Source organism: Cervus elaphus, chromosome 25 (assembly GCF_910594005.1).
Source record: "Cervus elaphus chromosome 25, mCerEla1.1, whole genome shotgun sequence".
Classification (NCBI taxonomy): Eukaryota; Metazoa; Chordata; class Mammalia; order Artiodactyla; family Cervidae; genus Cervus; species Cervus elaphus.
In genome coordinates this window covers 7,781,098-7,805,275 of record NC_057839.1, presented here as the reverse complement: position 1 = coordinate 7,805,275, position 24,178 = coordinate 7,781,098, and the positions used below count along the sequence as shown (strand labels likewise).

The 24,178-nt window shown below is 49.5% G+C and overlaps 1 protein-coding gene across 1 annotated transcript in view; it reads left to right on the top strand.

The window, feature by feature from the left end:
* Positions 1–9,807: 9,807 nt before the first annotated feature.
* SH3PXD2B (SH3 and PX domains 2B) overlaps positions 9,808–24,178 on the top strand; it is a 117,013-nt gene continuing 102,642 nt past the window's right edge. Inside the window, exon 1 of the mRNA XM_043887578.1 lies at positions 9,808–10,027. Coding sequence (XP_043743513.1) covers positions 9,953–10,027 — 75 coding nt within the window. The 5' untranslated portion in view covers positions 9,808–9,952. The remainder of the gene's footprint in view (positions 10,028–24,178) is intronic.

The following is a 24,178-nucleotide window of genomic DNA, read 5'->3' as shown; positions in this document are numbered from 1 at the left end:
ACCTTCATAACCACTGGAACAAATTTATATGGAACAAAGCGCTTAGGTTCCCCTGGGAAAGTGGGGTGTGGGAAGCCCTGAGGAGGATAAACAGTCAGGGCTGGGGACATGACTGGTGGTGCATTCAGCCACCTAGTGGCTAAATGAGGAAATGCACCCAGTCTGACTGGGAAGCGGCTCAATGGCAGGTGACCTCTACTTTTTAATGCACTTGGTCTTTGCAAGTTTCTCTAGGCGCTGTTAACAACAGGAGAGTCCCCAGGCCTGGCCCCCTCAGAGGTCTCTGGAGTATGTTACGACTGATCTGAAATGCAAGTCCAAACCCTTTTTGTGATCAGCATGACCTTTTACACACTCATGCATTCATCCATCCATTCATCATTCATTCATTCAACAAACATTTGCCAAACAGTTATGAGAGGTCTCACACACTAACAAAGTAATGCTCAAAATTCTCCAAGCCAGGCTTCAACAGTACATGAACCAAGAACGTCTAGATGTTCAAGCTGGATTTAGAAAAGCCAGAGGAACCCAGAGATCAAATTGCCAGCATCCATTGGATCATAGAAAAAGCAAGAGAGTTCCAGAAAAACATCTACTTCTGCTTTATTAACTACGCCAAAGCCTTTGACTGTGTGGATCACAACAAACTATGGAAAATTCTTCAAGAGATGTGAATACCAGATCACCTTACTTGCCTCCTGAGAAATCTGTATGCGGGTCAAGAAGCAACAGTTAGAACCAGACATGGAACAATGGACTGGTTCCAAATTGGGAAAGGAGTATGTTAAGGCTGTATATTGTCACCCTACTTATTTAACTTATATTCAGAGTACATCATACAAAATGTCGGGCTGGATGAAGCACAAACTGGAATCAAGATTGCAAGGAGAAATATCGATAACCTCAGATATGCAGATGACACCACCTTTATGGCAGAAAGTGAAGAGGAACTGAAGAGCCTCTTGATGAAAGTGAAACAGGAGAGTGAAAAAGCTGGCTTAAAACTCAACTTTCTAAAAACGAAGATCATGGCATCCGGTCCTCTTCATGGCAAATAGATGGGAAACAATGGAAACAGTGACAGACTTTATTTTCTTGGGCTCCAAAATCATTGCAGATGGGGACTGCAGCCTTGAAATTAAAAGATGCTTGCTCCTTGAAAGAAAAGCTATGACCAACTTAGACAGTACATTAAAAAGCAGAGACATTACTTGGATGACAAATGTCTGTCTAGTCAAAGCTATGATTTTTTGCATTAGTATACGGATGTGAGAGATGGACCATAAAGAAGGCTGAGCACCAAAGAATTGATGCTTTTGAACTGTGGTGTTGGAGAAGACTCTTGAGAATCCCTTGGACTGCAAGGAGATCCAACCAATCCACCCTAAAGGAAATAAGTCCTGAATATTTATTGGAAAGACTGATGATAAAGTGAAGCTCCAATACTTTAGCCACCTGATGCGAAGAGCTGACTCATTGGAAAAGACCCTGATGCTGGGAAAGATTGAAGGCAGGAGGAGAAGGGGATGACAGAAGATACGGTGGTTGATGGCATCACCAACTTGATGGACATGAGTTTGAGCAAGCTTCGGGAGTTGGTGATGAACAGCAAAGTCTGAGTCTGGCATGCTGCAGTCCATGGGGTCTCAAGGAGTTGGACATGATTGAGTGACTGAACTAAACTGAACTATGAACGATCAGACACTGGGGGGAAAAGAGGTCCTGGCTTTCCTGTGAAAAGAAAGCCATTCATTAGTCAGAAACAATTTACCAAGAGCCTGCTGGCTCCATACTGGTGTTTGTGAATCGTAACTAATGAGACAGAGTAGACAGCCCTCATGTAGCCAATCTTCCAGTTGAAGATAAATAAATAACACTGTGAGATCATAGAAAATACATATATTGGTCTCTGCCCACAGTTCCTGGCACAGAGCTCCTAAACCTTTATAATTTCTTAAGTGATAGGAACACTAGGAGCATCTTTTGTTCTACGAGGCAAGTCTGAATGGGCTGCTGGGGGGCTCCTGGTTGGGGGCTGGTCACCAGAAAGACCAAGTCTGACTAGAAGCTTAGAGTTTTCAGCCCACTCCAATCTTCCAGAGAGGGAAGATGGGCCGGAAATGAAGGGGCTAGAAATGGAGTTAATAACTTACCATGCCTAAGTGAGGAAGCCTCCATAAAACTCCAGTTGTAAGGGGTCCTCTGAGCTTCCAAGTTGGTGGGTAATGCAGTCCAATTCCACGGGTACAGAAGCTCCTGTGTACAAGACCCTCCCAGACTGTGCCCTATGAGTCTCTTCAACTGGCTGTTCATCTATATTCTTTTTTTTTCCTTCAGTTTTATTGAAATGGAATTGACATACACCACTAAGTCCATGGGGTCTCAGAGTCAGACACGACTTAGCAAGTGAATAACAACTACTGTCTAAGTTTAAGGTGGACAGCATGATGATTTGACCTACATACATCACGAAACGAGTACAAGAAAATAGTGAACTTCCATCATTTCATACAGATACAGAATTAAAGAAACAGAAAGGGTATTTTTCCTTGTGACGAGAATTCAAGATTTACTCTCTTAATTGTCATGCATAACACATAGCATTGTTCATTACACTTCTCATGCTGTACATTATGTCCTTGGTACTTATTTATCTTGTAAATGGAAGTTTTTACATTTGACCATCTTCATCCAATTTCTTCTTTCCGCGCCTGTGGTTTTCCACTCTGAAAACCACAAATCTGATCTATGAAGTACAAAAACTACAATACTGTGTTAGTTCCTGTTACAGAACATAGTGATTCTGTATTTCTATACATTTGAAAATGATCATCATGATAAGTCTAGTTATAACCTGTCACCATACAAAGACGTCATATAATTATTGCCTATATTATCCCCACATTTCACCCGCATGACTTCTGGATTTTGCAACTAGAAGTTTATGCCTCTTAATCTCTGTCACCTATTTCTCTCCTCTCCCCTTCTCTGGATTCTTCATCAGATCCTTCAATAAACTGGTAGACATAAATAAGCATGTCTCTGAGTTCTATGAGCTACTCTAGCAAATTAATTGAACCTGAGGAGAGGCTCGTGGGTAGCCTGGGGATCTACTACTTAGGTGTCTGAAGCGGGATGGGAGCAACCTCGTGGGACTAAGTGCTTAGTCTGTGGGATCTGACACTATATCAAAGCCTTCAGGGAGACTTTGTCAGAATTGAGCTATATTGTAGGACATCCAGCTGGTGTCACAGAGAATAGCCTGCCGTGGGGGAAAACCTCCACACACTTGGTGACCAGAAGTGAAGCGTTCTTTGTGAGTAGTAAAGGAGACACACAGGAGAGGAACAGTTGTCGGAGGGAAGAGCCGCCGTTTTTCTTCATTCAGATGACAGTGGTGATGAGTGCTGTGAAGGAAAGACACACGGGAGAGAAACGAGGGGCTGCTTAAGGGAGGGCCCCCAAAGAGCCGCATCTAGACTAAAGCCTGCGAGGCAGGAATGGGCCAGACGGAGGAAAAGCACTCTCGCAGGACGGAACGGCAGGTGCAAAGCGGCGAGCATTCTTGGAACGGAGAGAAGGCCCGAGTGGGTGGAGGGCGTGTGTCAGGGGCCTGAGATGAGGGGGAGAAGCCTGCAGAGGCCAGATCCTGCTGGCCATTGAGAGCTGACTTTATACATATTATCCAGCTTGCCTTTTCTTTTCTAAAGACCCATCTAGCTGGCTGTGGAGAATGGCTTTACAGGATGTCTTAGTCCTTTTGGGCGGCTAATAGCAGAATGTTATAGACTGGCTGCCTCATAGGAAAAAAAACAGAAATTTACTTCTCACAGCTCTGGAGGCTGAGAATTCGAGGATCAAGGTGCTAATTTAAAGTCTGGTGAGGGCCTGCCTCCTGTTCATAAATGGTTGTCTTTTCACTGTGAATTCACATCACAGAAGGGACAAGGAAGCTCTCTTCAGTCTTATTTATTTATTAAATATTACATTTAATAACAAAAGAACTTGTTTTTGTTGCTCATATGCATCTAGATACCTTGTCTTCTCTTGCCTTTTAAAGCAACGTAATGACATAATGTTTCACTGTTCATTTTTGCAGACTTGAAATACTTTTTTTCTTTGGGTTTCCTTATTTTCACTCTCTGAAGTTTTTGCTACTGTATATTTACTGTAAATAATGTGTTCATGAGTAAATGCAAATTGATAAATTTTGCTTACATTTACATTCATTAAAATGTTAATCATAAGCTTCTATTTACATATATCTCATGACATTTTTATTTTAGCAATTTCTTTTTTTAATTGAAGTATGGTTAATTTATAATGTTTTGTTAGTTTCAAGTGTACAGCAAAGTGATTCAGTTACAGATAAATACAGAGTGTTTTTCAGAGTCTTTTCCGTTATAGATTATTACATGGTATTGAGTATAGTTCCCTGTGCTCTATGGTAGGTCCTCAATGTTTACCTGTTTTAGTGGTGTTTATATGTTGATTACAGGGTGTCTTTTAAAGGGGCACTAACCCCATTCACAAAGGCTCCACTGTCCCCCTCCCCCATCTCCCAAATACCAACAAATGAGGGGCTCGATTTCAGTGTAAATTTTGGAAGGACACAAACATTCAGTCTATAGCAGAGGGACACCTACTTAATGGAAGGGAGTGGATACAAACATTCAGAAGACACCAGCCCTGTCCTCAAGGGAGCTCTGACTTCAGTGGAAAGAACACGGGTCAGGCAGCCCAGTAATTCTGAGTTCAAATCCCAGCTTCACCACTTTTCCATGCTATAATTCTGGGCAACTTCTCTAAGCTTGGTTTTCTCACAGGAAAATGGGGGCAAATAGCACTCACACTGTGGATTTGTTGGGCAAATTAGAGAAGTGGATATGGAATGTTTGGTGCTATACACAGCACTTGGCAGATGCTTGATAAAAGTTACATTATCACACATCCCTTTACCAAGTAGAGAAAAGACAGCTACATGCACAATTAATAAACACAAAACAAGGAGAAAGGAAAGCGGTACTAAAGGGACCAGGTCGCGGAGGCCTTGAATGCCAACCTGAAGCACGAAAACCTCTGTGAGCAGTGGAAGCCTGTGAGGGTTTCTGAGCAGGGGAGGATCAAGGACAGAGCTTCCTTTCCAGAGGAAGAGCATTTTTGGCTTCCAGAAAAGAGGAAGAAGGTGGGAGGAAGGAAGTCATGATCCCCTTCTTGCCACCGAGTTACAACTTCACTCAACCTCCTCCCCAACCCTGGAAGCTATATCCTGCAGCGGGCACCTGCCATGTTGCTTTAAGGCCTGCTTCCTTCCAGCTCATGGCCTATTCCACAGGGCCACATGTGCCTGGCCACCTGGTATTCGCAGGCTTAGCCCTGCTAATTATGAGCATCTTGCCGTGCCAGCCAATCAGACAAAAGCTGGGGGGAGAGGGAGCGGGCGTCTGTGTCCAGGCCTCCCCCCTTGTCCTGGAAAGAAGCCTAGCTCCTTCTCAGAGGCAGTTGAGGGGAGAGGCAGAAAAGGAGCAGGCCTCAGCTTCCTGGGCCTGGCTGTCCCTCCTGGGAACTTGGTATCTGGTAGAAGTACAGCCTGAAGCCCGATAGACACCAAAAATCACAAAAAGACCAGAGCCTAATTCAGGCTGACGGACTCAATGCTCCTTGAAAGTGCAGCCCTCCTCCCAAATAAACCTGCCACATGGAATTCTGAGGTCCACTGGCTCTAGCCTTGATTTTCCACCGTCTGCAGCTCTCAAGTTTGCAGAGTGCACTCCTGAAAGAGGAATTTAGAAGGATAAAGTCCTTCTAAAGCGAAAACAGCAGATTTACCATCTTCTCTACACTGTCCACGCCACACCACAGTCAGCATGCCAGTGTTCTCAGAAGCAGTGGAGCTCGGGGTGAAGATGTCTTTGGGGGTGGGGAGGGACAAAACTAGGCCCTGCCTGGAGGGTTGATTAATGCTGCCGGTGGAGACTGAGTTTTGAGTTAGGGAGATGGAGTTGCGTTCTTTCATCCTACAAACATTTCCTCGGGGCCTCTCTACACTAGTCTGTGCCGGATGCTGGGGGCATTTGAGACCCATTCCAGCTCCTTGGAAGCTCAGAGTCTGGCAAAGTCATCACATCTGTAAGAAGGCAGTTACAGCCCAGAGTGATGGCTGCAATAGGGCACAGTGTTAGCCAGGGGAAGAAGTGATGATCTATCTGGGAGGCAGAGGTTCCTGAAGGAAGTGACATCAAGCTGGGCTTTGAAGGCTGAATAAGAGGTCACCGGCAGACAAGGTGGGGAAGTAAATAGTTTACGCCAAGGCATGCTGGTAGGAAAAAACAGAATATGTTTTCTTCTTGAGATGACAGGTCGTTTCTCTGGTTGGGACGAGGAAAGTGGAGACAACTAGTGGGAGATGGGGACTGCCCCGGTGGCACTAGCGGTAAAGGCCCTGCCCGCTAACACAGGAGATGCAAGAAACACAGTTTCGGTCCCTGGGTTGGGAAGATCCCCTGGAGGGGAAATGGCAACCCACTCCAGTATTCTTGCGTGGAGAGTCCCACGGTCAGAGAAGCCTGGCAGGGAGAGTCCACAGGGTCACAAAGAGCCAGACATGACTCAGTGACTGAACACACATAGTGGGAGATGAGGCGGGACACGCGATTAGGGGTCACAAAGAGGGAGAGCACTGGGAAGACTGAATGTAGGTCAAGGCAGAGTCAGGATTAAAATTCGGTTGGGGAGACTTTCCTGGTGGTCCAGTGGTTAGGAATCCTCCTTGCAAAGCGGGGAACATGAGTTTGATCCCTGGTTGTGGAAGTAGGAGTCCCACATGCCATGGGGCAGGTAGGCCCACGCACCACCACTGAGCCTGCATGCCGCAGTGGAAGGTCCCACACGAGGCAATGAAGATTCTGCATTCTGCAACTAAGACCCAATGCAGCCAAACAAATAAGTGTTTTTAAAAAATTAGGTTTGGCATCTGGATGTAGGTTAAAAAGAGATACTTAGGGGTATCAGATTGGCTAGTAGCAAAATAACAAAAATAAGCGTGCTTTACCCATATTGTCTGATTTAGAGCTCAGAACAAACGTACGTGGTCAGTCAATATTCTTATCGCATCATAGAGATGCGGAGATGGAGATATGGGGAGGTCAGGTAACTTGCTCAAAGTCATACACTTGGTAAGAGTGGTTGCCAAGGGCTTGGGGAGGGGAAATGGGGAGTCAGTGTTTAAAGGGAACAGAATTTTAGTTTGGGAACATCAAAAAAGTCCTAGAAGTGTACATATGTCAATTGAGAGAGTTGTTAAAACAGATGGCTGGGTACCATGTTTAAAATAGACCGCTGGCGGGCAGCTGCTACAGAGCACAAGGGTCTCAGCTTGGTGCTCTGTGATGACCTAGAGGGGTGGGACGGCAGTGGGGTGGGAGGGAGGCCAGGAGGGTGGGGATATATGTGTACAGAGAGCTGATTCACATTGTTGGACAGCAGAAACTAACACAACATTCTAAAGCAATTACCCTCCGATTTTAAAATTAATTTTTTTTAAGTTCTAGGGATGGATAGTGGTGATGGCTGCACACCAGCGTGTATGTACTTAATGCCACAGAGCAGTATGCTTACAAAGGGTTCAAATGGTAAATTTCATGTCATGTGTATTTCAGTACAATAGAAGAAAAAGGAAAGGTGGGCATGGAAGGATGCAGGCATTGTATCTCTGCTACAGGCAGGTAGGGGGAAGGTGTGTCTCCTCCAGCTAGGCCTGCCTCAGCGGACGAGGGGAACACACTCAGGAGGACCGGCTTCACTGCAGAGGGTGTGACTGAGGACAGGTCTCATTGCCTTTCTGGGAAAACCGAGGAAGCAGGCTGATTCACAGACTTCCTCTAGCGTCTGCCCTCCACGGTTCTGCCTTATTAGGAAGGCTTGGCTCATGCACACGATGAGGCAAAAGGCACCAAAAAGCCAAGCCTTCCAGCCACTGGACATTTCCATGTCCTTTGACTTGTAATTATGATTCAGAAGAAGGTGCCTTACACAAGTTACATCAATGAGGGTCCCACAAAACAAATGTCACCCACAAACTGGGTTACAGCAGAAAGTTTATTGAAGAGTCTATTTACAAAGTTGTGGGCAGGGCTTGGAGAGTCAAAGGAGAAGGGTGCAGTATAGGCAGGACTGTCACCACCCGTGGAGGGAACGCTGAGAGAGCCGGTAGGGGAAGGTGGCTTTGGGTAAGGACAACCCAGCAGGAAGAAAGTTTGGGAAGTGAATGCCCATACCTCTCTCTCCTTCTGCCCTCAGTCTCTTGCCCCCTATTCACCCAGCCCAACACGAAGCCAAAGGACAGGGAACCCATCAGTGAAATCCATACCAGTCAGCCTCCAGGGCCAGAGCAGGGTGGTAAAACGTGGCAAGAAACTTAGAGAGGCAAGGGGTGGCACAGAGCTAAAGGGAATCCATACTGAAATCTCTAGGGGCCTGGCCAGGGCTGCTGAGAAGCATCCTCTCTGAATGACCCCCACCCACTTTCAAAGGCTGACCTTGGACCCAGGGTGGTAAGGAGCCCTGGGTTCTCACAGGCCTGGAAGGGAGCTGTGTGGTTTTTTGGACCTGCTTACTACTCACTATATGAGAACATTGGCCAGGAGCCTGAACCTCCTATCCTTGCACTGTGTACGCTCATTCAGACAGTCTGTTCAGTCAACATCTCCTGAAAATGACTCAGAGCGGAGCCAGGCCTGGGAGGCACTGGATAAAGAAATGTGGAGCGGCCCCAGGCACCCTCAGCTTCAACCTGTGAACTGTGCCTAGTGCTGGCCAGTGACAGGGTCTCTCCCTCAGCTCTGAGACTCCAGAGGTTGCTCTCATTTGCCTTCTCGGAGCCTGAGTGCTAAGTCTTTCAGTCCTGTCAGACTCTTTGCAATCCTATGGACTGTAGCATCCCAGGCTCCTCTGTCCATGGGCTTTTCCAGGCAAGAATACTGGAGTGGGTTGCCATTTCCTCCTCCAGGGGATTTTCCCCACTCAGGGATGGAACCCGAGTCCACTAGTACACCTGAAAGCCCACCTCCTCCGTAATATGAGTCAGCCACCTTTTCCCCCCACAGTCGGCCTGAGAATTCAAAGAGAAATTATTTTTTACAAAACAGGAGGCGCTGGGCCAGGCATGGAGTAAGTGCTCCAAATTTGGGAATCAGTGTCCTTGTTAACAAGCACCCACTGCGCCTCCCTCATTCACCACCCTCTTGCCGGGTTTTGCTGCTGTTATTGTCCTTATACCACACTTGTATGTTGGGGTGGGGGGCTCTTTTCTGGCTCCTCCTTCAATACCCATGGCTTTGGGCTGAGTTGACAATTGCCAATATTTATAGTGCCACTGACATGCGCTTAATCCTGAAGATAGCCCCGCTTACAAGGCAGCAGTACTAGGCCCATTTTATAGATGAAGAAATTGAGCCCAGAGAGGTTAAGCCCCTTGCCCAAGGTCACAGAGTCGAATAGCAGCAGAGTCCGGCCCTCAAATCCGGCGCCAGACCGCGGCCACCACAAGGGTTGAGGGAGGGAACGAAGCCACCAGTCAATCATGATCGCAGGGCGGACGCGCGCCCGTCCCCTCCCCCGACCGCGGGGGCGCAGGCCGGGACAAAGGCCCCGCGGCGGCCGGACGTCGGCCAGCCGGGTCCGCGCGGGGGGCGGGAGCGGGGGGCCGGGCCCTTTAAGCGGGGCGGGCCGGCGGCGGGACGGGGGCGGGCCGGGGGCGGGCCGGGGGCGGGCGGCGGCGGCGGCGGCGGCGGTGGCCCGGCCGGAGGGCGCGCGGAGCGAAGGGCGGCGGCGGCGGCGGCAGCTCGCGCTCGGCCCGGGCTCCTGATCACGCCCGGCCCCTGGTTCCCGGCCCGCGGCGGCGCGCCCCTGCATCCCCCGCGCCCGACCCCGGCCCCGCGGAGGAGCGGCCATGCCGCCGCGGCGCAGCATCGTGGAGGTGAAGGTGCTGGACGTGCAGAAGCGGCGGGTGCCCAACAAGCATTATGTGAGTGCCGCGCGGCCCCACGCCCCCTTGAGCCCGGGCCCCGTCGGGGGCGGCCGGGAGCCCCCCGGCTCTGAAAACTTCTGCCTCCTGCTCTTTCTCCCCCACCGCCCCTGCGCTCCCCCGCCGCCCTGCTGCTGCGCGGCCCGGGTCTCTCCCGGCTCCTCCCTCTCCCCCTCCCCCTCCTCCCTTTCGCTCTGTTCAGCTCCTCCACCCTGTCTTCGGGCATCGCCCCTCGTCGCCTCTTTGCGTGCCATCTCCCCCTTTCCCTCTCGCTCTGGTCCCCCCCAGTCCCTTCCTTCCCATCCATGGAAAAGTCTGGCCCCAGCCGGTGTAGGGAACGAGAGGCTGAGAGAGAGGCGCCTGTTCTCAGGCCGCCCGCCCTGTCCCTCCTTGTCCGGAGGCGCTCAGACCCGCAGTGCCCAGCCACAGGTAGCCCCGCCGGGGACCGCCAGGTTGGCCCCGTCCTTCTGGAAGAGGCAGCCTGAAATCTCTGAGAATGGATCCTTTCAGTGCCTGCACCATGAAAACGTTTTTTTGTTTTTTGGGGTTTTTTTGGCCCCTTCTCTCCAATAACTTCTGTTTTAAAATGTATGAAAGTTTTTTCCTGGTATCTCCCTGACAAAATGAGAACTTGTTTAGAGCTGGCGAGGACTTGAGAAAATGGGCCAGTGGCCTCATTTTGCAGATGGGAAGGCTGAGACTCTGGGAGGCATTGGGTTCTGGAACAAGACTGAGCTGGGTTTGGTTTTTCCCTGCTTCTGGAAGATGTGCCTGGGGTAGACGGTGACCACCCCCACCCCCACCCCCCCGAGATGGGAATGGGTTCCCTCACCAGCCTAGGAGCTCAATCTGTGGGTTCAGAGGGCCCTCGGAGGGCCTCAAGGGTTCTAGTTAGGGGGCTAGTGGAGCTGGGGGGCGTTGGGCCCCGGTGAGGCCCTGGGGAGGCCTCTCTGCAGGAGGGAAGGGGGCTGTGGTGTCTCTGGTGGTGAGAAGGGGGCAGTGGCAGCGCCTAGCTGCAGAGAAGTTAACCAGGAAGGGAAAAAAGAGCAAGAGGGAGGGAAAAAAAATCCTAACAAAGAAGTGTAGAACAATAAAGAGCAAGGGGCGTTGGCTGGCTAAATTCAGCTCCTTGATATCTCTGCAAGTCCTCTTTGGGTCTCTTTTCTTAAGAGGCTCCTTCTTTTTTTTTTTTTTTTTTTTTTTTTGAGGCTCTTTCTTTTAAGACAGATCTACATGCCCTCCACGGATAGTCTACACAATTCTGAAAGGAGATAGCCCAGAATCCACTCTGCACTCCCTATGAGAAAGGGTGTGCTGTGTGAGCCTGTATTGTTATTGGCTGGGCAGCCAGTTATTCAAGCCTTAGCCAGGCGGTGGGAAGCTATTTCCTGGACCTGTGGCATCTTTAAATAGAGTGAAGTTTCCCTTGATTCCAAAGCTAGGTTAAATTGTCTTTTTTTTAATTCCTTTTTTTTTTTTTAAACTGTTTCAAATGCTGCCAAGTCTTGGTTTCTTGTTTGAGCTTGTTGACTGTGTAACTGTGTTGCCTTTTTGGTATAAAGACAGTTTTTACCAATTTGGCAACAGGAGGAAGTCTGAAAGTCCCCATGCTGCCTTCCCCCAGATCTGTGAGCCTGGAACACCAGAATACACACAGCCACCAAGAACTGGGCATCATCGTCCACTCTCCTGTCCTCCCCTATCACATCAGGTGCAGGTTCTTAATTAAGCCTACTTGACGGATGAGAAGACTAAGGCTCAGAAAGGTGAGGGCCTATGCCTGAGGTCACAACCAGGGCAGAGCAGGAATGTCAGCCCAAGTCTATTCAACACCTGGAAGTGTTTTCCACCACACCACACCATTTTGCAGATTTCATGCCCCATAGTTTCCCTAAGCAGACTCCCCTCAAACACTAGGAAATCTGCCATCATTTGTGATCACTCTGAGGCTTCTCATTCTCTGCTTAGATCCATCCCTGCCAGTTTTTCGGAGGTTGTGCAGCTCTGAAGGTCATCTTTCTTAGCCTTCAACCACTTTTTGGGGGCCCCTTCAGATAAATCTCTACATATTAACATGGATTTCGGGTTAAATCTTGGCATCACAACTTGCTAGCTGTGTGACCTTGGTTTCCTCATCTATGAAATGGGGGTAATGGTGCCCACTTCTTAGGGGAGAGACCTTGTGACTGGCAGGGCTGACATTCCATAACTGCTAGCCGCCCGCCTCCCTGCCCCGTGGTATCCATGTCACTCTGGCTGGGAACGTGCCGACGTCATGTGAGGAGGGTTTCACCGAGAATTTGTTTTTCTGCATGTGGGTTTAGTCACTCTTGCGATTCAAAAGGGCCCCCTCCCTCCCAGCCAGGCTTTTGGGTTCATCAGATGAAGAGGGGCAGCAGGTTGAACAGAAGCCTGAGTCATCCACGGGAACAGAGAAAATTAAGTGCCTTGATGGCAAGAAACCCACCAGAAACTGCCAGTGATCCCCACTCATGTTCTCAGGTCATACCTGCCTCCGCCCCTCTGGAAGAACTGGGGTGGAAGTAGCTATTGGCTGAACCTGAACGTTTTCCCCGCTAGTACCCTCTCATCTGAAGTTGGCCCAGCCTCTCTGGAGAGAGACCGTGGGCAGGGGAGTGGGATAGCCGTGGGCTCCGCCGCTTCGGGCCGTGTGACCTTGAGCTGGTTTACCTCTGTGCACCTCTCTGAGCCCCACCATCTATGTCTGCAAATGGTAGATACTGCTTTCCTCTAGAGCAGAGTTTCTGAACCTTTGCACTATCGATATTTGGGGCCAGATCATTCTTTGTTGTTGCGGGCTGGTCCTGTGTATTGTAGGATGTTCAGCAGCACCTCTAATTTCTACCCCCTAGTTGCCTGTAGCATCCCCCTCCCTAATTATAACAACCAAAAATGTCCCCACACGTGTCCCCCAACCTCTAACCCCCTGCCCCAACCACTCCATGAGAATATACAAGTCAGTTAGGGTTCCCCACCACCTGCTGCTCCCCATTTGCAGCTGCTTTGGTCTCCACTGCTCATAGCTCGGTTGCCTGAAAAAGAAAAACTCATAGGTGCTGTAGATCTCCAACTGCACCTGGAGGTTAGGGCTGCCCGCCAGGACTAGGCTGCTTGTTCCACCTGAAATGGCATCTTCTCCATGATCAAGGTGGCATCTTTACCAGGCCTGGTCCCAGCCACCTTCACCTTGTGGGCAGAGACATCATCACTGGGCCCAAGGGCAGAGTCGTAGGCCACATTTGGAGAATTCAGGGACAGACGTTCCCAGGGCCCCTGAGATCCCAGTGGGTGAGTAGGGATCATTGTTGACAATAGTATCAACAGTTTTATCTTTTGGAGAGGACTTCCCTGGAGCCACTGCCCTCTGGCTCTGGGCCTTTCTCTGCTGGCCTTTATCCAGGCTTTCTGAATGAATGGAAAGGGGGCTTTCACGTGACACCCTGGAGACCCTCCCAGCTAGATTATCTTCCAGCTTGAGGGGAGAAGGATGTGCTCCCTGTAGGTTTTGCAGGTTTTATTTGAATTGCCCCAGTCCCAGCACTGGAGAGGGATGTACAGAAGCCTTGGGGTTAGGAAAAAAGTCTCAGTTAGCAGGGGCCAGGAGACACTGGCTTGCTTTGTCTTGAGATCTTTAGATGTTACGAAGAACAAGATGCTAGGAATAGTTATAGAAGCAATAATCTTCACAGCTGAAATTTAATCTGTTGTTGTGAGCCAGGCAGTAGATGAGCTATCTGTGTACATATTTAGTCATCACAGTGGTCCTTTTAAATAAGTAGTTTTCCATTATACTAATACATAATTTTAAATATACAGATACATAGAATAAGTTAAATATCTCTCTCCCATCCAGCTGTCAGATCTCTACATTTTGCCATATTCAAGTCATTTTTATTTTTTAAGAAATAAAATATTGCAGCTGCAAAGCCCCCTGTGCGTTCATCCCAACAAGTTCCCCTACAAAACAAAACACAGTATCCTACATTTGGTGCTTGTCATTCCCATGCACATTTTAAAAATAACCAACAGACATGATTTTTTTAATTCACTAGCTTTATTGAGGTTTGATTTACATACCGTAAATTCAACCATTGTAAGTATACGGTTGGCTTATTTTTTAAAGAAATGTATAGAGCTGTGCAGCCATCATCTCAATCCAGCCTTATCACGTCTCCATCACCCCGAGAAAGATCCCTTGTGCCCTGTGGCAATCACTCCCCTTGCCACCGAGGCCCCACGTACCTTTTAATGTTCTTACCTTTTCAACACTCCCCAGGATCTTACATGGAAAGTTTTGAAACTGTACAAAAACATACTTTTGAGATCTATGTTGGTATAGGGAGCTCCAGTTCATTTCAACTGCTGCTTCATATTCCATTTATGAATACGTCTGTGCTGGTTCATGCTCCTGGGGAAGACTCCCAGAATGCTGGCTTTCAGTGGCTTTGCGCACACAGCTCAGTCGGTCAGACCCCGGCTCAGACCCGGCTTCCGGGTCCTGGGCTTCGTGCATTTTCTCGTGTGCACTCGGTGTTCCTGGGAGCCGTGTCTGTGCATCACTCTGCCCTGCGTCCTTGCTGACACTCTGAATTGTCAGACTTCTTGTTGTTGTGTAGTTGCTGAGTCGTGTCCAACCTTTGTGACCCCGTGGACTGCAGCATGCCAGGGTTCTGTGTCCTTCAGTATCCCCTGGAGTTTGCGCACATTCCTGTCCATTGAGTCGGTGATGCTATCTAATCATCTCATCCTCTGCTGCCCGCTTTTCCTCCTGCCCTCAATCTTTCCCAGCATCAGGGTCTTTTTCAGTGAGTCAGCTTTTGGAATCAGGTGGCCAAAGTATTGGAGTTTCAGCTTCAGCATCAGTCCTTCCAATGAATATTCAGGGTTGATTTCCTTTAGGATTGACTGGTTTGATCTCCTTACCATCCAAGGGACTCTCAAGAGTCTTCTCCAGCACCGCGATTCAAAAACATCAGTTAGGTGCTCAGCCTTTATGGTCCAACTCTCACATCCCCTACATGACTACTGGAAAAACCATAGCTTTGACTTTTTAGTGGGTACAGAAGAGTATCTCATAGCAGTGTTTGTTTGCGTTTCCCTGCTCGCTAGTAAAGTTAAGCATCTTTTCACACCTTTCTCAGCCATTTGAGTTTCCTCTTATGTGAATTTGCTTGTTTTATCTTTTGTCCCCTTTTTAGTATATTGAGTTATTGGTTTTCTATTAATTTATAGGATTTATTTATACACTTGGGATCCTGGTCCTTCAGATAGTTACATTAGTGTTCCTGTTTTCCCCTTGAGACCAGAGGTTCAGAGTGCTACAGGCACATACCTGAGGTCCCGCAGCAAAGCCTGGAAGGGTGGAGATTGATGTATATGCACTCAGCAGCCCTGTGATCCCACCCCTGAACCCAGTGACCTTGGGTGGATCATTTAAGCCTCTAGGCGCCAGCTTCTGCATCCTGGCCTTTCTTCATCTCACTGTCTGCCTAGCCTGGGTTGACGAAGCACAGGCTGCCGCCAGCCCTTAGTCATTCTCACCCCAGAAAAGCTCTGGGTTGATTGTGCCCCTGGAGTGACGGGTTGGCAGACCCTGTGCTCCTAGCTTTGAGACCTCCCTCCTCACTTGCCAGGCTGGAAGAGCTGAGGGTCTCTCCTCTGAGCAGCTGACTTTTGCAGGATGGATCATGCCCATATGAGGCATCATCAGCATTCTTGTTTCAGTCTATGGGAGGCCACTGGCTGGCAGGCTCAGTGGTCTGGAACGGACTGTGAATCTGCTGCCCAAATTAGGTACATTCTGTTTTCCAGCCTCCCCCACCCCTCCCCCCAGACATCCTGGCACCCCATTTTGCAGAAACATGCAGGGCGGGCCAACAAACTTGAGTGAGAAGAACTTGGGCGTCAGAGACAAACATTTCTGCCTTCAAATTCTGCATGGTCTCGGGTGACTCACTCAGCCCCGAGCCTTAGTTTCTGTATCTGTAAAATGAGGACAGTGTCACCCTTCTAGGATGATTGTGTACTTGTTTAGATAATGCACGCACTCGATCCGTTCTCCTTCCCTCCTGCTGAGGGATGAATGCCACCTCCTAGCGTCTTTCTTATGGATGCACCATTGCTTCGTGAAGGAAGGACCTGGCTCTGAGCTCTCTTCACGAGCCCCTAACCTGGGTGACCTCTCACAGCGGCTCCCCGGGGGCCTGTAAAATAGGAGCAGTAATAGTGCTTACCTCCAGGGACGTGGTACTGCTCACATACTGCTGAGCCTGATGCCTCCTGTAGAAAAGGCACCCAACCATTGGCCATCACGCCTAATACTAGGCGTGAAAACTAATGTTAATGATAGTAATTGCCGTGGCCCACCTCTCTGCCTGTCTCCCTCTTGCTGCCCCGGGGGCCTGCCGAGTGTTTTCTCTGTGCAAGGTGCTGCCCTGGGAGAGGCCCACGAGCAAGGCAGAGCCCACCTGCCTTCCGTGTAGGTGGGTTCTGCTCCCTGTCTATGTCCACAGAGTTAGTACCCTCAGCAGACGTTAAGGCCCCTCGGGTAGGTTGGTTGGTTGGTTGGTTGGTTGGTTGGTTGGTTGGTTGGTTTCAATGGCCGTTGACCTTGTTAGCCATGCTGTGCCATCCTGTTCGCTCTGGTCCATGGTTGCAAGGAGCCAGGCCCCTCACCCCACCTGCCAGGTCATCCTCAGCCTGCCAGTCTTATACTCCAGACTCCTGCACTTGTCTGACGATCCAAGGGGGTGAGACTATCATATCTTCGTATTTACTTAAATGTCACTTTAGTTCAGACTCTGAATCAGTGCCATTCCTTGCTTCTGGTAAGCAAAGAAAGTGCACCAAATGGCTTGGGTTCAAATCCCAGCCCTGCCACCTATGGACAGTGTGACTTCAGACAAATTACTTACCTTTTCTGCACCTCATCTCTGTTTCCTCATCTGTAAAGTGGGAATAATAATGGTAGCTCCTATTTCATTGGGCTGATGTGAGGACTAAATGGTCCTGGCACACAGTAAGGGCTTAATAGCTATGAGCTATATTAGGAGTGTACAAATTTAGTATCATTTATGATAGTAAAAGTTGGAAACCACTTAAACACCCATCAGTAGAGAATAAGATAAAACATACCATGACCACGAGCTACAAAGAGCTAGAATACCATCAAGATGGCAAAAATGTGTTCCATCTTCTCTCATGGGAATGTAAAATAGTAAAAGCAGGTGGCAAAACCAGTGGCAAAACCACAAGCTCAGACTGATTCCCACCTGGTTACGAATGAAAGCTGAAAATATGTGTCGGTGAAAGCACAGAAGTGTAGCTGATGAAATATATGTCACTTTCTTTTTGCTCATCTGTGCATTTCTGTTTTCCAAATGTTCTGCAGAGAACCCATATTCCTGTTTTTAGTTAAAAATTAAAAAACAGCAAATGCTCATTTTAAAAGAGCAGCAGCGCCAGGCCACGGCGGCTCCAGCCAGGTTCCCGCCCCCCGCCCCCCGCCCCCCTGTCCTGTCCTGAAGCTGCAGAATCTCCAGCTCCTCCAAGAGCCTGTACTCTCCAGACAGATTCTAGCCTCCAAGACTCTCCCCAACTCATGCCGCAGAGTCGGGGCTCTGCATGTGGCTTTCCAGTCCTTGAGCCCAGGAAGTGGCAAGAGATGAGTTCACGGTTCCAAGAGGGAAGAAAGTCCAGAGCAGATGCTTTTGTGGGTGAAATGCTCCTTGCTCAGGGGCCAGGCTCTCTCCCCACTGAGGGGCCTGGGGTCTCCCACCAGTCGGCCAGTGTGGGGGAGCTAGTGCAGCTCCTCAGGGACTCTTATATCCGTAGCGCTTATATCAGAATGGGTTGGCAAGACTTACAGGCTGGAGTTCTAGGGTCTGCACCATAAGGTCGTAGGGGCACCAGGAAGGTCATTCAGGTTTAGAGGTGTGCCCCCACACCCCACTCCCCTGGACGGATCGTCCATTGGCTTGTCACCCAACTGGAGGTGCACAGGCCTCAACACACAGCAGACTCATCACACCGCCAAAAATACCTAGCGGACTATTCCATGCATGGACACTCATATCCTGTTGCAAGTCGTGCATGCTTTTTCCCTTGAAGAGAGAGCTCTGGGAAGGCGAAAGGTCTTCCTTGGTGGTGTGACTCAGTTTTCTTCTTCCCCTGGGAGGCCAGGGTCAGCTGCAGGTATTGCTGTTATGAGACAGGCGGCCGCAGGCTGAGCATCTGTCAGCCTGGTGGGCGCCCGTCGTGAGGCGTGAGCGCCTGGCCCCAGCAAGGAGGCCTCTTCAGGAGGCCGTGTGGTTGGAAGGGCGCGCGTGGTGTCTGCGCCGAGACTGGGCTCGGGGCTGGTTCTGTTCTTCACTCACTCTGGGACCTGAGCCTTCTCCTCTGGGAAATGGGCGGCTTTGGTGGGGAAATGAAATGAGCTTTTGTGCAGAGTGCCTGAGGGTGCTGCTGGGGCGGCTGTACCTTGGTGCTTCCAGGCCCGAGGTCTTGCCCAGAAACTGGGGCCCTGGGGCCCCTCTCACAGAGCCCTTGTCAGTGGGGTCACCCAGACCAGGGTGGAGCTGGTATCCCTGCCCTCTGCTGCTTCGTGGGGACTGGCTGATGGGGTAGACAGGAGGCCTGGGGTCTCCCACCAGTCAGCCTGTGGGGGAGTTGGTGCAGCTCCTCAGGGACTCCATCGGGAGCCTGCAGGCCCGAGCTTTGCGGGAAGCATCCTCCTTTTGCCCCATTTTCCAAACTACAGGTGTTCTCTCCTTATCTTTGCTGGCCCAGGTGCAGACCTGCAGACAGGAGATGAACCCAAGCCTGGGACCTTTTTCTTGTAGCAAAGGGACAGGGGCCTAGAGGTGCATCTACTGTGTATGTGTGTTTAGCGGGTGAGGAGGCAGACCTCTCCTGCCAGCTTTTGCAGGCCTTGCTCCAGCTGTCCCAGAGCTTAGGGCTGCCAAATTTACCAAAGAAAATACAGGATGCCTGGGGAAATTTGAATTTCAGATAAAAATGCAATATTTGGGACATACTTATACTAAAAAGTCATTCATTATTTATTTGAAATTCAAATTTCCCTGGGCATCTTGTGCTTGATCTGGCGAGACTGCTAAAACTACCACTTTCAGTAAGACAACTCAAGAAATCTTCATACTTTGTGATACTGACAGTTCTTAAGAATTCACTGAACATAGGTAAATCCCTTCAGGGGGCAGGCACTTTTGAGCAGAGAGATGATACCCAGATGTGCAAAGTGGGGATCTAGACCTCAAGGAGGTCAGTGTCCTAAGAGATAGATAGATGGCATTTGAGGACCAGTCTGGCACTGGGGAATGAACAGGGGCCTGTGCCCTTGGACTCCGGGACGCTGGACTTGGAGAAGGCAGCACAGTACCCAAGGTCGCTCAGATGGCACAGGAGTGACGCTGCCGAGTGGAGAAGGGTAAAGGGGCTTCGGGCAGAGAGCAGGACCAGGAAGCTGCAGCCCTGGCATCGGGCGTGTCTGAGAAAAGCAGGAGAGGCTGGAGTGATGGAGCTGGAGCTTGATGGGTGGCTGGGGTCCCCGAGGGCCTGGGGGCTTCTGACTGAGCCAAAAACCACAAAAGAATAAGAGCAAAGGGGACTCCCTGACAGTCCAATGGTTACGGCTCCACCCTATTGCTGCCGGGGGCCTGAGTTCAATCCCTGGTTGGGGAACTAAATTCCCACAAGCCGCTTGGCACAGCCCAAATAAATAAACATAGACTTTACCTTCAAGAAGGCCATGCCCCCTCCTCTCCCTGCCCCCTCCTCCCAACACACACACAGCCAGTGCTCAGAATCAGAGATGTCCCAAATGAAAGTTGCTGGAGAGGTCAGGAGTGGCCGGGACTCAGGGACACTCCCCCGGCCTGATGGGTGGGGACACTCGTTTCACAGGAGGATGGAAGGGGCAGACACAGAACACACCCGGGAGGCTAGAGGGAGAGAACGCTGTCCACAGGCGGACTGTGCAGACAGTAAAGGTGCAGTTAGAGAAGGAGGGAGGGGTGGGAAACATCAGAGGGGCCTGTGAAAGCCGGCAGGGCTTCCCTGGTGGCTCAGCAGGAGACGTGACAGAGGTTTGATCTTTGGGTCGGGAAGGTCCTCTGGAGATGGGGATGCAACCCACTCCAGTATTCTTGCCTGGAGAATCCCCTGGACAGGGGAGCCTGGCGGGCTACAGTCCATGGGGTCACAGGTCGGACATGACTTAGCCACTAAACCACCACCACCACCACCATGAATTCTGAAATTTGGGAGGGATTAAATAACTCTGGATTTGTTTGGTTCTCAAGACTTAATGATCATTTACTGTTATTATCATTGAACAGCTTTCATTTACTCGAGTGCTTATTATATGCTTAAAAGCTTTTCATGCTTTATGTCATAGAATCTGAGCAGCAGTTCTGTGACGTAAGGAGTATTACTCAGGATTCTTGGGTAGCAAGTGACAGAAATGAACCTAGCTAACTTAAACCAGAGGAGATGTAGTGGACAAATGGCTCCGGCAGAACTGGCTTAGCCCGCAGTCACGGAAAGGACCTGGCCAGCTGGAGCCATCCAGGGAGTTGAAGCTGCCAGCGGGCATCGGAGCATCACCAGGAGCAGGCACCTGCTCCACCCCTCAGCCCTGTGGCCGCTCAGGAGTCTAGTTCCAGGGAGAGAGAAACTGATTGGCTGAGCCGGATCACCTGACCCTCCTTTGGTTAGGCAAGGGCGAGGAACTGTGATAGACAGTCCCAGTGAAATCGCCAGTAGTTGTTGTAGGGGACTTGGGGTGCTGTGTCGCTGGAAGAAGTGGGGCAGGGTGCCTGAATAGGCGGAAACAATAGATGTCTGCTACACAGGTACTGTTCCTAGCCCATTTCACAAATGTGGGAACTGAGGCTTAGATGAAGTCCTTTGCCCAGAGTCACACTTGGCTCTGCCGCCTGTCATTGAATGTAAAGAATGGAACCGTCAACTCGCCACCACCTGCACCCCTCAGACTTGCCTTTAAAGTACCTAAGGATAGGATTTTCTGTTCTGCTTAATGAGGCAGAATTGCAGGGACCCCCCTGCCTGCTCCACTGACAAAGAAAGCCAGAAACCCACACGGAGGCGTCACCGTTTCCTCCTTCCCGGCCAAGGTGTGAATCAGCAGCCGGTGGCGCTGGGCCATCCTTGGCTGCCAGTCAGTTGCACAGATGTGCTTTATTGTCTGCCCTGGGCCAGGCCTGGCCCCACGCCAGAGAGGCTGCGATGACCGGGCAGCCTTTGTCCTCCCCGAGGTCACCATCTGTTTAGAATGTGTCACTATGGTGTAAGGGCTGTGGTGGGGCCTGCTATAGGGCCGTGGGGACAGGGCAAGAGTCTGAAGCCTGGCTTGCCCATGCCCTGCTAGGACAGAGAGGTGGCATTCTGAGCTGGGGTCCACAGGAAATGGGTGTTCCAGGACAAGGAGAGCCAACTAGCAGAGTTCTTAATATGGGTAGAATTTGGAGCATCCTTGAACTTTGAAGTGGGAGGAGTACATCTTTATCATCAATAACCTCCAATAGCAATTTAGCATTGCCTTCTTTTATGAAGACAGCAACCCTTGGATATTTACTAATGCCTGTGACTTTGTCACAGGTGGAAATTCACAGGTATTTTCACATCACTTTACAGTTGTTGCATGGATCCCAGTAGATCATTTACACTTACCACTGCTTCAGAATCACAATGCTCTTTGACCTACTGCTGGATTTTGTTACTTATTGCATTAATAAAGTGTGTGTCTATTCATTATCTTTTGAAACATTTTTATTCAGTATTAGTTTCATTTGGAATGTTACATCTTTATTCATTTTTAAGTTATTTTGAGAAGGGGACCATGGATACCATCAGATTGCCAAGGGGCTCCATGGCATGTATACTCAAAAAGATGAAAGACTTCTGGGTAGAAGTTTCAGAGTTTGGGCTTGGAACTCAGGCGTCAATTTGACCTGGCCCTGCTAGTGACTGGCTGAGTGTATGACCTTCGTAAGTGACTTGACTTCTTTGTGCCTCAGGTTTTTCATCTGTAAAATGAGGGTAAGAATAGTACCTACTGTGGGTAATTTCCTGTAAAGGGTTTAGAGCAGTGCCTAGGACATAAAATACTGAATAGTTACCTGTTAGTATTATATTTATCATCTTTATCATTCCCTAACGAATGATATGCATTTTTAATAAGCAGCTTTGGACTATGTGACATGGGTGGTCTAGAATGCCAACACCTTGAGAAACATTTTCTAAATGGACTCACCGCCCCCCCAAAGACTTAAAAGCAATATTCCCTGAAGATTTATGTATTCGGATATTTAACAGTGTGGTGATTAAAATGATATTGAAAATAATATCAGTGCTTATCAGAGGCATGATTAAATAAATGGACTACTGAAGATCCTTCAAAATTTTTTCTCAAAGAATTTTTAATGAAATAGGGACTCACTCACCATGTAACACAAGTGAAAAAGATCATATATACAATGTGATCTTAATTTCATAAACTAATGTACAGAAAAAGGATCTGGGAAGAAATATGCCCAAAGCTTCATCTCTGGTGGTAGAAACGTACATGCGTGTTAAGACCTCAGACTCTGCCATCAGACTTCATTACCAGCTGGATGGAACAGGTTACTTCACATACTGGATCTTACTTTCCGCCACTGCTGAGTGGAAACAGTAATACAGTGTAGCCTCGTAGGAAACACATTGGAGACCATTGGTGGTTGTGAGCAATTACATTGTTTTACCATTGGGCTTCCCTGGTGGCTCAGAGGTTAAAGTGTCTGTCTGCAATGCGGGAGACCCAGGTTCGATCCCTGGGTTGGGAAGATTCCCTGGAGAAGGAAATGGCAACCCACTCCAGTATTCTTGCCTGGAGAATCCCATGGATGGAGGAGCCTGGTAGGCTACAGTCCACGTGGTCGCAAAGAGTCGGACACAACTGAGTGACTTCACTCACTCACTCACTCACTTTGTATTATATTTTTATGTATTATCCCAGGTTTCTCTAGAGGGGAGAGGATTGGGTAGGACCACAGAGTCAGGAAAGCGTCCTGAAGGGAGGAGAAGGCGGGACCCTGCTTCCCCTGCTCTTTTTTTCTGCCTCATAGACTTGTATATGAAGCCCCAGAAGCTGGTGGGAAAGTCCACATCGGGGCTCACACCAAGGCTAGGAGGAATGGTCTGCTGGGGGAGGAGGCCGGCAGGGCACAGTACAGGGGTGGCCACGGAACCCACAGAGGCTGACCTTTGGGAACCACATGCAGGTTCCTGCAGGAGGAGGGGCTCCTTGGATGGGCACAGTTTGGTCCCCACTTCCGCAGCCTCCCCTCCTCCATCTGGTGTGAGAATCCCTCATCCTCCTCTGATACCCCTGCTAGATGGCTGTGCGCAGGGTGTGAGGGCTCAGTCCCTCTGCATGCTCACCTGTGCCTTTTCTCCCTCCTGCCCTCAGGCCCCGTGGGATAGGAAGTGAACCGCACTTTCTTGGAGGGGCAGATGTTTGGGGAGTATCCTGGAGCACCTTAGTTGGCCTGTGTCTGCCTGTCACCCAGCCAGGGCCTTCAGCTGCGGTGCTTCCTCGTGGACCAAGCCCGTCCCAGTGCTCACACACTGGGTCTGCTGCTCTTAACTTGTCTCCTCTCCGCTAGGCCCTGAGTCCCTCGCAGTCCAGGACCTGACCCAGAACAAATCAGTTCTTGTTCTTTCAGTGAACCCTCTTAGTCCCATGATTCTAGGGTGATGGCCCCTGATGGCATCCTTCAACTGAGACAGAGCCAGACGCTTCATGTTTGGCCCGCTCCTGCCACCAGACCGAGCATTGTGCCGTAGTGGATAAGCCACAGGCTTCGGAGGCAGCCAGGCCTGGGTGTAAATCCTGTCTTTGTTACTTTCTATCTGTGCAGTTTAGGGTTTGTTACTTAACCTCTCAGAACCTCAGTATCATCTTCATCTTTAAATAGAGGAGTCATACCAGTAAGTGACACATAATAAACCCTCAAGAGGAAAGTAACTAATTCTCAGTCTAGTCCAGTGGACACAGATGGAATACTCTAACCCCTTGGGATGCTACAAGGTCGAACCATACAAAATTGC